This window comes from Acomys russatus, chromosome 17 (assembly GCF_903995435.1).
Source record: "Acomys russatus chromosome 17, mAcoRus1.1, whole genome shotgun sequence".
Lineage (NCBI taxonomy): Eukaryota > Metazoa > Chordata > Mammalia > Rodentia > Muridae > Acomys > Acomys russatus.
The window spans coordinates 34571773-34586567 of record NC_067153.1 but is presented as its reverse complement, the minus strand read 5'-3'; the positions used below and the strand labels follow the sequence as shown (position 1 = coordinate 34586567).

General features: G+C 36.2%; 1 protein-coding gene across 2 annotated transcripts in view; it reads right to left on the bottom strand.

The window, feature by feature from the left end:
- Window positions 1–14795, bottom strand: part of Csmd3 (CUB and Sushi multiple domains 3) — a 1090370-nt gene that overhangs the window by 409096 nt on the left and 666479 nt on the right. For both annotated transcript variants that reach the window (XM_051159708.1, XM_051159709.1), the window contains one exon: window positions 933–1071. In XM_051159708.1, the coding sequence (XP_051015665.1) occupies window positions 933–1071 (139 nt within the window). The remainder of the gene's footprint in view (window positions 1–932; window positions 1072–14795) is intronic.

The window sequence follows — 14795 nt, the reverse complement described above, 5'->3', positions numbered from 1 at the left end:
CATGTAAAGAGGAGACTAGGGTACAGAAACACACAAAACATAGGGACACATGAGAGAGTAGGGAGAGCACAGGGCGATAAAAAAAACCAACCCACCAAACAAACAAATATGTAAAGGTTATAGAAGAACCAACCTGAGAGCCTGACCTCAGACTCCTGGTCATTAGAAATTTTGGAAATAAAGATCTGTTGGTTAAACCACACACTGAAAAGCATCATTTGATCTTATGTGACAGTAAATGAGCACACCCATTTCAGAGTATCAGTTTTGCTTTTGTCTTTAATAGATGGTAAATTTTATGTATATCAAAAGTCCTTTTAAAGTAAATTTACTCATGTCATCTCATCAGTAAATATTTCATATGTTAACCTATTATATATGCACACATACACATGTATGTATATGTACATACGTGTGTGTGTGTGTGTGTGTGTGTGTGTGTGTGTGTGTGTAGACAGGGTTAGATAAACTTTTTTCAGCCAATGTGGTCACCAGGCTAAAATAGTGAATGCATCCTGGATTTACTTGGGTAAGTATATAATAATACCTATAAGTGTTTTACATTGGGAGACAGTATTTAAGTTATTTTATACATCCTTTGTTTTCAGAAATCTAGCAGAGCTGATTTCACAAGCCCATAAAAATATAGGACAACTAAACTAATTAAGTTAAAGGTCATATATTCATATCTCAGTATTGTGCATATGTAGAGCAAAAGGTCTTGCATATCTTAACAGTACTGCAGTAAACAAATAAAAATGAACTTGAGAACAGACTGAAAGGTCAAAAGGGGCCAGACCTTCTTAAGCATTCAAGACATAGAAACTGACTATTCTTCTTAAATTACTTATTGATGTGGTAAGAGAAATGTTGAATGCCAAGTATAACGTCTACTCATTTTTGTATAATATAGAAAAAACAGTTGCAGAGACCTTTCAAATGTAATTTTGATAGAGTGTCCAGGTTCAGCTTCAATCACCCACTCACAATTCAAAGAGTCTTTGTAGTATCCTGGCCATCCTGGTGAGAGAATTACGCCACTTGGAGCTGAAAAGTGGCCACCACATGGAGCTGAAAGAGGAAACCAGAGAACAATAAGAGTAGAATTTTCAGAATAAGTTATGTAAATTGTTTGCAGTCCCACCATTTGTTTATTTGGTGTTTGTTTGTTTGTTTGTTGAGACAGGTTTTGTTATTCAGTCTATGCTATGATGCTACTCGCTATGTAGCCCAGGTTAGCCAACTCACCATAGTCTTTCTACCTTGGCATCCTAAGTACTAAGAACAGGTATGCGTTTCCTTACCTAATGCAAGTATGATTTAAATAACTCTCTTAAAATATCCGTTAAGTGGTTATTAATGCTATTTTGAATGTAAAGATCCATGCACTTAATCCTTTCTGTCATCTATGCTGTAGCTAGAACAGTTCACCTAATGATCTTCTATGATTTTTTTTCCCATGTTGACTGGCATGACCTAGGTCTTGATCAGCCACTCACCTTCTCTGTTTCATGTGAGCCATGGCTAATTAAAATGATCTACACAAGAAATATACCCACAACAAATTTAAATTACAAGTTAATTTTTAAGATGTACAATATTGGCAAAGAAAAATAATCAAATATAATCTAAATAAAAACCTCAACACAATACAAAATATTCCTTTGATATATTGCTTTCTACTTTAATTAATACATGTATGGAATGGTTTTTATTTTTTTCTAACCAGGCATGGTGACATGTGACTGTAATGCTGCTAAAAAGGATCACTGAGACTAAACCCCACCAAGGCTGCATAGCAAGACCATGTTTCAAAGCAAAACAAAAAAGCAAACAAAACTACTAGTCTCTCTCTCTCTTCTTTCTTTCTTTCATTCTTTTTCTTCATACAGAGTTTTTTTCTGTAGCTTTGGCTGTCCTGGAACACTCTTTGTAGACCAGGCTGACCTCGAACTCACAGCGATCCACCTGCTCTGCCTCCCGAGTGCTGGGATTAAAGGCATTAGCCACCACACCAGACTCAATTTTTCTCTTATTGTTTATATTTCTCTTTATTTATTTTTGTCTCTATTTTACTTCACATTAAAACTTATCATTATTCATATTAATTTATTCCTGTTATTCACTGATAGAGAAACAAGACAAAAGACAAATAAGATAGTAAATATATGCAAGTTGATGAAGAAAAAAATTATCTGTATAAAACATCCATTTTAGAAAATCATCATTCATTTGATATTTGTTTTATTGTTATGAGGAATAGTCTGTGATGGCTTGGGTAGGCTGCAAATATTGAATATCCCATTCTTAGTGAGTTTTACCCTGGAATTACATGTGTATATAATCCTATCTGTGTTGAGTGAAGTAAGACATGAGAAACTGTAAAACATGCTACTTGTATGATAATGTTCATTAAGAAACCACATCCAGTCACTTAACTGAACCCAATATTATTTTCTAAAAGCTTTCTACGTAGATCATTGTCCTGAGGATCAGGTACTCCTTCACTTTGGATGACATACAATTTATTTCATGTAAGATTGTTATATATGTTTCAAGTATGAATCTATGTATACAGTCGTCACTTAATTTAACATAAATTAAAAGACCTCACTGAGTATTTATTTAGAAAATATACTGGCAATGTGGAGCATATTTTGAAGCAATCTTTATTTATTTTTTAAATTAATTTTTTTATTAATGTATTCTTGTTACATCTCAATGGTTATCCTATTCCTTGTATCGTCCCATTCTTCCCTCCCTCCCATTTCCCCTTACTCCCCTCCCCTATGACAGTGCCTGAGGGGGACTTCCTCCCCCTTTATATGCTCATAGGGTATCAAGTCTCTTCTTGGTAGCCTGCTATCCTTCCTTTGAGTGCCACCAGGTCTCCCCCTCCAGCAGACATGGTCAAATATGAGGCACAGAGTATGTGTGAAAGTCATACCCCAGATGAGAGAAGCATGGGAGAATAGCAAAGTAGAAGGATCCAGAGGGTCCTAGAAACCTATAAGAAGACCATTATGATAGCCAGATTTGGGCCCGGGGGTCCCGCTCAATCTATGGCACCAGCCAAGGACAATACAGGCCGTAAACGTCAAACCCCTACCCAGATCTATCCAATGGGCATAACATTCTCCATAGCTGAGTGAAGAAATCTTTATTATATCATCAACTCATGCTGTTCTAGAAAAGCATTAATCTATTCAGTCACTAAATGAAGTAATTAGTCATAAAATTAACAACTGAGGAAGGACCAAAAATGGTTAAAATGGAAAGCATTGAGAGGTACTTTGGCCCCTCCACCCAAGGAATGAGGGAGAGAAAGATGGGTGGCTTCTTTGAAAACAATCCTACCAGGAAGATGTCTCTTGTGCTTTCTGAATGGCCATCCTATGATGCTTATCGTTATACTAAAGTAGATTCTCCCCAAAATTATCATCCCAAAAATCTGAGAACAGAAAAAATCTATAGAAGATATGAAACCTGAGAGAGTTTTGCTCAGATGGGCCAGTCAGAAAAAGACTCTTTGTCTAAGGAGCTGTTAAGCAAATGCCAGGGTAGAGAAACTGTGGAGCAACAACAGCAAGGAACCCAGAGTGCACAATCCAGGCAACAGGTAAACAGAAGGGAGCCTGGAACATTCAAGAGGACAAGGAAAACTCCTTTAGAAAGCAGTGAGGAGTTGAAAGACTTTGAGAATGCAGGAGAAATGAAGTAAATTTTCAAACAACCACCTGGTCATGATGATAATATCTACAAGAAGGATGGCATTTATGAAAACCTAATTGCAAAATGAGTGATAATATGAAAATAAAAGCAATTAGTTGTTTAAAAACTACAGTTTGATATATGGTACTTATAAAAATACTGTATTATGTAATAATTTTCTTCATATAGTACTAATTTTCTTTTCAGCTTAATATCATTTCACTTAGACTAAATGATATAAAAAAGTTTTCTATACTTGTTATGTTCCCCAAATGCTTAAAATAAATAGTAACTTGTGATACTTCAGAGATACATATATATTTTATACCTAAAGTAAGTTTTTATTTCCTTTAAATATAAAGGCGATAAACAGAAAAAAGGAATATTGAAGACAGGCATATTTCTGTTCAGTAAAAGATATTTCGGAATACTTAACAGCGAAGACGCTATAATTGTAAAGATATATTTTCAAAAGTCTGCTAACTAATTCCCTCACACTTGTTATGCAACATCTAATTTTTAAAACTGTTTCTATTTGTCGAGTGGTATGCTAAGACAAGTCCAGGGTCAGGGAAAGCGTCACATATTTCTAATACTAGCTTCATTGACTATGGGGCCAACGATCACAGAAACAAGAATATTGCGAGTCTCCAGCCAATTTGGGCTGTATAGCAAGGCTGAGTGGGGTAATGGGGACAATCACAGTGAAAGGAAAAGAAAAGAAAGATGAAAAGAAATGTTGGAGAGAGAGTTCAGCTGACAGCTCTGTGTGCATAGTTTACAAGCGTGAAATCTCTAGTAAAGCATGCCCTGGTTGTGATTGTGTGACTATAACTCCAGCTCTGGGAAAGGCAAGGCAGCTCAGTAAGAAGGTAAGGTCAATTTGGCTACAGAGTAAGGTTAAGTTTTGCTTGGTGTACTGGAGACACACACACACACACACACACACACACACACACACACACACAGATAGAGAGAGAGAGACAGAGACAGAGACACAGAGAGATAGAGAGACAGAGAGAGAGACAGAGAGAGACAGAGACAGAGACAGAGACACAGAGAGATAGAGAGACAGAGAGAGACAGAGAGAGAGACAGAGAGAGAAACAGAGAGAGACAGAGACAGAGACAGAGAGAAGAGAGACAGAGACACAGAGAGACAGTGACAGACAGACAGACAGAAACAGAAACAGACAGATCACTATTATTTTGAATAACTATAAGTATAAAGATTATAAATAATTTATGTATCATCAATAAGTATGAGGAAAGAGGTATCCTGACTAGGAAGTTCTAAAAATAGTTGTTATTTGTCATAATTTTTATACAAAGATACAATGCTTCTGTATATTTTTAAAACGTCGAAGACAGAAAACATTAAAAATAATTAAGTTCTATGGAAAAGATATGCTCATGTTAGAGGATAGGTAGGATTCACAGAGCGCAGTTAATTTGATCTTTTAAGAATGAATCAGAGTCCTTCAGGAGAGAGGAAATGAAGGATATTGCAAATGAAACAACAGCATGTGGAAAGGTAGGTATCCAGGGCTGAGTAAGTGTGACATTTGTGAATAACATCAAACTAGTTTTTGAAAGAACAAGAAGACATGGGAGATGATGAAAATGAGTTCATTAGACATGTACCTGGCTTTTTTATTACTGAAAGCAAAGCATAAATTATTGAAAACTTGTAGAGCAAAGTTAAGGGTTTCATTTAAATCCATCATGCCTGTATAGTACAGTTGGACGTTCTGAGATCAGCAAGTATACTTCACCAAAAAAAATTATAAAGGCTTAATCAGAATCTGACATAAGCCTATTACAGGAAAGAGATGAATGATGTATTTAGAACATAAAGTCAAAAACGTTTATAGATGACAGAGTGTGACACAAAAATGCAAAAGAAGCAAAACTGGTCCTCAGATTCTTGGCATATAAAACAGGATGGATGTTGATCTTATTTAAAACAGTGGGGAAATCCAAGCACACAGGGGTTACACATGAAGGCTGATACCATTCAGCTAGGCTTCAAGAGTCTGCTGCCTAATTTTATGTCAACTGGACACAAGCAGTAATCATCTGAGAGAAGGGAACCTCAATTGAGGAAATGCCTCTTAATATTGGCCTGTAGGTAAGCTTGCGGAATGTTTTTTGCAGTTAGTGCTTGATATGAGAGGGACCAGACCATTGTGGGTGGTACCACCCCAAGGTTTGTGGTCCTGGGTTCTATAAGGAAGCAGTCTGAACAGGCCATGAACAGCAAGCCTGTAAGCAACACTCCTCCATGGCCTCTGCCTTAGTTCCTGCCTCCAGGTTCTTTCCCTGTTTTATTTCCTGTCCTGTTTTCTTTCCATGGTGAACAGTATTATGGAAATGTTAAAGAAAAAAAAAAAAAAAAACCAAACTCTTTCTTTCCCAACTGGCTTTCAGCCATGATGTTTTATTATAGCAATAGCAAACTTAATGAAGGCAGAGAGTATGTAAAATATCAAAAAAAAAGTGGTTTTTCTTTCATTGGATCATTATTATCATTGGGTGTGACAAACCTTTAATACAAGTAGAAAGAAGACATGAATATTTAGAAAAACAGAGGGGTGAAATATGTAGCCCTTTGTAAAATGATTTTGTATAAAGTCAAATATTAACCAGTAGCTATTATATCATAAAATTTTGATGGATTTTCTGTTGGGGGTCTGCCTTGCTCCCACGTGTGTAAATTTTTTTTATACAATTTTATTTTATTTTACTTTAAGATTTATTTATTTATTATTTATACAATGTTCTGCCTGCATGTACATCTGCATGCCAGAAGAGGGCACCAGATCTCATAGATGGTTGTGAGCCACCATGTGGTTGCTGAGAATTGAACTCAGGACCTTTGGAAGAGCAGATGGTGCTCTTAACCTCTGAGCCATCTCTCCAGCCCCCCATGTGTATATATTAAGAAAGTAGTAACTGCAGACATTATTTCCTAGATTTTACAAAGCAACAAAATATCTTAGTTATACTTGATCTAGACAAAGCTCAGTCTGAGTAAGTTTTAAAAAGCCTTCTTCCTTTGGTGAAGCATCCCTATGCCTGCCTCTTTTGACTTGGAACATTTACTTTAACAACCATAAATTACTCTTTCTCCCTTTGAGATACAAATCATTCCATACTCAACCAGACTCTCACATTTTTACAACCCAGCAATTGTGCCTATTCTTTTAAATGTTACCAAAAGTCCTTTGCCTGATCTCGGTGGAAGTGTAGGAAAAGGCACATTAGGTTGCCCTTAAGGAAAACAAATGAGCCAATCACTCTGGGCAGTTTCCAGTGTTCCTTATCCAGCAGTTTTCTACATGTTCACACCACTGCTTAGAAAGCATGCCTCTTGCAGAGCACTTTACTTCCGTCTCCCCTTACTATTGCGATGACCCTGAACAGCCCCCTAAAATTAAGTTATAGATTATTTGGTTTTTCTCTACTTTCTAGTCTTAAAGTTGGAGAAATATCATACAATATATAACTTGATAGGAATCATGGGCCAAAGTAATTACAGAGATTAGACTCAAATTAAAATCTTTAAATTGCAAGTTGGGAACTACTTCATTTTAAATTTATTAAATTAATTTTCCAAGAAAATATTCATTTAGGGAATGCTTACTGTTTTTCCTGTAGCTTTCCTGGAGTCAGAGACTGACAAAAATGAAGGCTAGCCATTTCAGTCTAAAAGTTTTTTAACACCTCTTGGAGGTTTTAAACTCTATGCTAACAGCTTTATTGTAATTATTTTCATTCATTTGTTGATAAAAGGCATTGGGCCTTCTATGTCTGATAGTTTACTTTCTGCTAAAATGTTTTTCTTATTATTTTCAAAAATATAAAATAGTTCATCTGCCCTGAATAGACACACACATTGATTTTTTTTTTTATTGTTCCTATTATGTGTCTGCGTGAGTGAATACCATGAGTAAGTGGGTTGCTGAAGAAGCCAGAAGACAGCATCAGGTCCCCTAAATCTGGAGGTTATAGGCATTTGTGAGCTGCCTGACAAGGGTGTTGGAATCTGTCATTAGAGCTCCTGGTAGATCTAGCTCTCTTTCCCATTCAGTCATCTCTCCAGTTCTAGGCAGAATTTTTAAAAGGCAGGTAGATTTAGTCAACATGAAACATAATAAGTACATGCTTGAGCTCAGAGGGATATTCTGGATATAAAAGCGAAATAAGGCAATAAAAATAAACTTCCCTGAAAGAAAGTTTGCCAAAAGATACTTTAAAGCATATGCAGAGGAGAGAGATTAGGCAGTAAAAAAAAAATATACTATATGTGCAGAAAAGTTAATGTGCTTTTTACTTAATGAGAAGAAAAAGTTCATGTAAATTTGTAGTTTGGTTTTGTTTTGTTTGTAGGAATTATAAGATGCAAAGATTTTTAAATTGGTGGGTACCTTGGAAGAGTGTTGAAGTATATGTTTACAGCATTATAAGGCTGGATCCACAAGTCACAATGTTAAACAGCCCGCTCCATCATGATCTTCTAGTTATGGTGTTCAAATCCCATAAACCTCATTACAAAACATAAGCCCATATGGAAAGATATGGTGTGTCTCTAACTCAGAGATCTGAATGTTGCCTCTCTCCTGTTTCTGAAAAGAAAAGGAGCGTGGTGTGTGTACAGGAAAAAGATCCTCCCAGGGTTTATGTTTTTGAACCCTTGATGCCCAGTTGTTGGTACTGTTTGGAAAGTTTGTAAAACCTACAGGAGGTGGAACTTTGTCACAGAAACAAGACATCTGAGGCGAGCTTTGAGGTTTCACACCATGGCCCTGCCTCCCTTTCTCTGCCTTTGACTTCTGCCTGCCAGTCAGGCATCCACCTCCTGATGGCATCTCTTCCCTGCCACAGTGAAATGCAGTCCTTCTGGACTTACCAGCCACAGTGAACCTTTTCTTCCCTTAACACAGTTTTGTAAGGATATTTCATCACAAAGACAGAAAAGTTACTGATACATGGGAAAACATGGACATGTTAGTGAGATGCAGTTGCTTGCCTTATTGCTCCTATGTTGCAGCAAAGAAAACAGCATATAAATAATAATGGTGTGACCTAGGTCAATTCCCCCATTTAAATTTTCTGATACCTAAAATAAATAATTTGCATTCAATATTAATTCATTTCTTTTAAAATTTTACTAAAAAAAAAAAAAAAAGACCATACTCAAAATGTCCAGTATACTTTATGAGTTACATGCACTATACTCTTCAGATAGAAATCAGAAAAAATTCTTTTCAAAAACTGTTCTGAGGAAGTTAGAAGTTTCACAGCAGGAAGCAGCATTAGTAAAGTTATACATGAGTACTCACAGAGGAACCTGATACTTAAAGCTGAGTTTTGATCACAGGTTTTGCAACAATTAATTTCAAAAAAGCAACCATTCCAGCATGTGGTCAGAGAGATGACCTTTCTGTGGATAAGTGCCTGATACACTCAGCATCTCACATCATCACCCATTGGTACTTCCATTGTTTCTACCTTTCTGTACTTTGCTTTGTGTTTGTAGCTGTGGTAAATGATCAATAAGTGTACCTCACCTCTGACCATTGGGTGATGACTCAACAAAATTAAGGGCCATTCATATGTAAAACTATCTATAAAGAGACGAAGCTATATTTACCAAAATGGAAGAGTATGAATGCCCCCAGAAACTTCAGTCTTGATTCTACTTCTTCAATTTTCATATTTCTTCTATTTCTTTTTCAAATTTATCCTAGCAAACATTAGGAGATAAATTCTGCCTTATGGTAGCCCTATGGATGAAACTCAGGATTATATAAATGTTAAAAAGGAGTTCATCCTGTGAGATAAACATGTGTGAACACACATTGTATTAGAATTACAAATCAGTTCTGATCTGTGCATAGAGTTGTTGCTCTAATTGCTTCTTCAAAAGAACTCTCTCCACAGAGAATGTGATGTCTGTGCAGAAGGGCTGCCTTTCCTCTGAGTCTAATTGAGATTCAAGAGAAAACCCCTTATCTTCAATGAGGAAGTTCATCAGGCATGCAAGTCCCGCCTTGCCTCCAAACAGTTCTCCAGGGACTCGAGTTTCATCCTATTCATTCTAAAAATTTTCTCAGATATCTCACTAGGGAGTGGGAGGCAACATAAACCAGAACAATTCAGGGAGATCTATTCTGAGGGCAAGAAAGATTTTGCTTGAGTAAGCATTTTATGGCACATTCTGAAATCATTAGAGCGAACACAAAGCTTGGTCTCATTCTTAGTTTTTTCCTGATTTATTCTTCAAACATGCACTGTCAAACCTTCCTTTTCCTAAAAGCAAACATCTTGGAACTATACTCTAACTTTACAACTACTTTAAATATAAACAACAACAACAAGCAACTGTTCATTTTCAAACCTTTGCTTATCTTTATCCATTCTAATATCTCTTTAGGTAGTAGAGGGAAGTGTGCGGTGGGAGGACTCCCACTTAGTGAATCTCTGCCTCACTCTTGCAATACAGAACAGTAGCCTCTCTACATTTTATCCTCTCACTTTCCTTCGCAGAAAGAGTTAGGCTTAGGATGAAGAAGGTCATGCTCCCCTATTCTGTTTTGGCAGTGGTGGTGGTACCAAATGTTAGAAATGCTTGCTGTCACATCAGTAAAATCAATGAGTCTTTTGGAGAGTAAAAGACTCAGGACATGTGCATTACACAACAGAGTAAACTCACGCATTTGTAAGTATTTCTATGCCCCCCAGATCTTATGAGAAATTTATCATCTCTTCTTGTATTTCATTTCTTAAGAAGCCAATTCCAGGCATGCACTTTGGTACTTGGTGGATATAGAAGGCACTCATATCCTTTGTCAAATTGTTGGAACTAAAAGGATCTGCCTATCTTCAACTTTGTAGCTGTTTACCATTTTCTTTTCCAATGTTCACAAGTCATGGCAATTGCAGGCTATTATTCATATTCATTCATTCATTCATTCATTCATTCATTCATTTTACATCCTGGTCATAGCCCCATCCATCCTCACCTATGAGTTTCACCATCCCTCCTTCTCCCTCTTCCCCTTTTCCTATTCCTCCAAAACGGGGATCCTCTCTTTTCCCATATAGCCTAGTTCATCAAGTCATATCAGTACTGAGTCTGTCTTCTTCCGCTGTGGCCTGGCAATGGAGTCCCACCAGAGAGAAGTGAAAAAAAAAAAAAAAAAAAAAGCTGGCATCAGAGTTCATGTCAGAGACAGCCTCTGTTCCTCTTACTAGAGGACCAACATGAAACATGAGCTGACCTTTGGCTACAACTGTGTAAGGGACCTAAGTCCTGTTCATTCACGCTCTTTCTTTGGTGTTTCAATCTCAGGATGCACTTCCGGACCCTGGTTATTTGGCTTTGTTTGTCCGCTTATAGAGAGCTCTTATATCACCTCCAGGTCCCTTTATTCTCCCTTCACTTTTCCACCAGTATCTATGTATCATCTAATGTTTGGCTCTGAGTCTCAACATCTGTTTTGAAGCACTGCTGGTTTGAGACCTCTCAGAGGACAATTTGGCTAGGTAGGCTCCTGTCTGCCAAGCATAGTAGAGTATCATAGTAGAGTGTTAGGGTTTGTCTCCCTTCAATGCTGTTGGGTTGGCCCAGGTATTAGATGGACACTCCCTCAATCTCTGTTCTATCTTCTACATCTTTATCCCTGCACGTCTTGTAGACAGGGCAAATTTTGGGACAAAGATTTTTCAAATGGGTTGGTATTCCCCTCCTTCTACTAGGAGACTTGTCTAATTAGAAGGTGTTGTCTTCAGTTTCTTTTATATATATATATATATATATATATATATATATATATATATATATATATATATATATATATATATATATTCTCCATGAGCAAGTCTCCCAACGTGCTTGTATTCAGTTTGGAATATGGTGGAGGTATGACTCTATTCACTCTTCTAGATGGGCATGAACAAAACCATCAACATCCCATGAATATAACACTTATACACAGAAAAAATTAAAAAAAAAAAACAGATTTCTCCAACTTCCCCAAGTTCAGCTTAGAAGGGTTGAGAGTGAAACGACTGAACTTATTATTGAGAGAGAAGAATTAACTTACACATCCTACATCAGGTCTCTAAAGCTCATTTGTCTGTAAAAGATATAAATGTATTTTTTCTCTGTAGTAAAGGACCTATGTTAGTAATTAGGATACAGTAAACACTGGCTTCAGTTCTTTATATTCGTATTTGCTAATAATATTTTTCTTGTTAGAAAAACTGCAAAGACCATATTGTGAAATGATTATGAGACTCAACAAAAGGCAACTTCCCACTCAGTCAATTTTAACTTAGCATCTTAATTAAGTTACCAGCTTTGAGCCAATACAATTATACAATTCTTCCAATGTATTTCATTAAATGAAATCCCTTTTTTCCTCTAAAGAAGTTCAGTGAGTATTTTATGTCCTAATCATATTCAAGAACATGGTCATGGAACCAGAAAGGCCAACATTCCATTTCTGTTATACTGGGAGCTTTCTTTTGAATAAAGAGGCTACTACTGGCTACTCTATAATTGGTGAAGACTTCTAGCATTTAGGATGAAATATACATGTATTAGAGCTTTAAGAGATCCAGAAACAAAACAAAACAAAACAAAAAACCAAAAAACCTACTATGAAGACACATATAGACTCAGAAAAAATGAGAACTAATATACTTACTGGGATTTTTAGGAAAGTACAAGTATATTGCAAGCAAAACTCAGAGATTTCAGCATGAAACTGTCATATGAAGTTTTATACTAAACAAAAATAGTTAATTAAGTGAACAAAACAATAAGTAGTCAAGACATCTTTAGTAAGCTCACTCCAACCAAGAATAAGTACAGAGATGAGAAAAGAGTAAAAGTGAGCCATAAAAGTATATTTAATTAAGTGGTATTTAGTTTTTAGATTTGTTTAACATGTTTCCTGTAAAGATTTATATAACTTCATAATTCATTTACTGAGACAATTTAATTTTTAATTACTGTTTTTGTTGCTCTGATAAATCACCATGACAAAAATCAATCTGGGGAGAGAAGGGTTTATTTAAACCTAGTGTCCCACATCACATTATGGCAAAGAAAGTCAGGGAAGAAAACTCAAGGTAGGAGCCCGGAGGCAAAAACTGAAGCAGAGGACATGATCAGGTGCTGTTTACTGGTTTGTTCCCCATAGTTTGGTCAGACTAGTTATTTTTAATACAACCTATAGCCATCTGCCCACCGATGGCACCAGCTACAGTGAGCTGGACCTTCCTGCAATCATCGTTCAATGAAAGTCCTGTGTACATTTTTGCAATTGTGATTTCCTCTTCCCAAATGACTCTAGCTTTTGTCCCATTGACATAAAGCAATCTAGCACTAAACTGTAAACTATATATCTCAGATTTTGTAACAAAATGACAGATAATTTCTAATGGATTGCTCATTTTGATTCTGCAAATTAACTTTCTGGCTCAGGCTTCATGACTGTGATTCTGGAACATTTCTTTGTTTTAAAAATGACATCAACCAATGAATGTAAATCCTCACACCAAGGAAGTGTTACTTTCTGCATCTTCGGCAGAGACACAAGAACTAATTTAGTTCAACTGTCTTGCTTTTTTTAAGCAGAAACTCAATATCACTTAGAACTCAGTGTCTGACTCCTCAGGAACTTTCTTGTTTTATTCTGTCTCTTTGTGTGAAACCTTTTTTAAAAAACTTCTCTTCAAATACATTGGCTGGTTTATGATTGGAAAGTACAGAAACAAGCATTAATAAAGTTGGTACATGACTCAGAAAGCAGCTTGAAAAGATATGTCAAAAACATTATCTCTTCTTTTAAAATACATAATTTCTTGTAGTAAGGGAAAGAATGTTTCCACTACCCAACAGGACAGCTTCTCAAATGAAACATTATAATGGGGTGAATTCATCATTCTATGGGACAGAGCACAGCAGTGTATATGCCACTTTAACTTGGGGTTTTCAGATAAGGCAGGAGTTCTAAGCATATAGAAGCGGAGCATAGGATAGAGAAGGGAAGAAAAAGGCTTATTAAAAAGGCAATTGTGTAAGCACTGAGAGAAAGAAGAAGATAACTTGATGATGATGATGATTACCTAAAATTTGAGTGTACCTTGAATGCAAGGAAAGTTTGAGGAGATATTAGTGAAGGTGGCAGTTATTATATAAAATGTTAGCACTCCAAATAAAAGAAAATCGATATCAATTTATCTTGCTCACCAATTATTCTTGTACATGTTTCATATACTTTCTGAGTTTGCCTAGATAACATTAGACAATTGAACCATGCAACAGCAAAATTGTTAGGAACACTGTACTTCAGGTGAAAAGTAAACGAGAAAAAACAAGATGAAATTTTAATGTATACTCAAAAGGACATTATAGAAAGAACCCAGAAATAGAAATGGCAGCTGGAGAACAGTGAAGGATGGGCTAGCCAGGTGAATTCCTGATGCTACAAGTTCATATTTCAACATTGTCACCAAGTTTCTCAAAAATGAGGCCTATTAGAAACTTTTTAAGAAGTCATCTGGAAAAATATTCTTAGATAAATGCAAAGGAAGGGCAACTTCTAGGGATTATAGACTACTTTCTCAAGAAGGAGGGAAGGTATTCATGATGCATAATTAGTCAGACATTCCCTCTTGGGCCAACACATTCCTCAGTGGGAAGGGTTGCCGCTGATCTATTTCTAAGTAAAGTATTTGTAGAACCGTACTTCAGATCATTTTGTTTTTCTACACAGAGGTCTTTTTTCCAGTGATCAGTAATCACACTTTCAGTTATCAAAAGTATGGTGCTTGTTTATCTTATTATTTTTGTTAAATAGAAAATATTTACTTGTAACCATATCTGTTCCTTTCAAAGTAGTCTGTCTCACTCTGTGTCACATCCATTTGTATTATTTCCTAATCTGGTTATTGTTTCTACACTCACAAAGTACATTTATTTTGTTTGTGATGCACAAAGTTTAAAGTTATCATTTAGTAGAGGTTTGCTTCTCTCCCCTAGTGAGTATAATTCTGTGAAAACTTTGA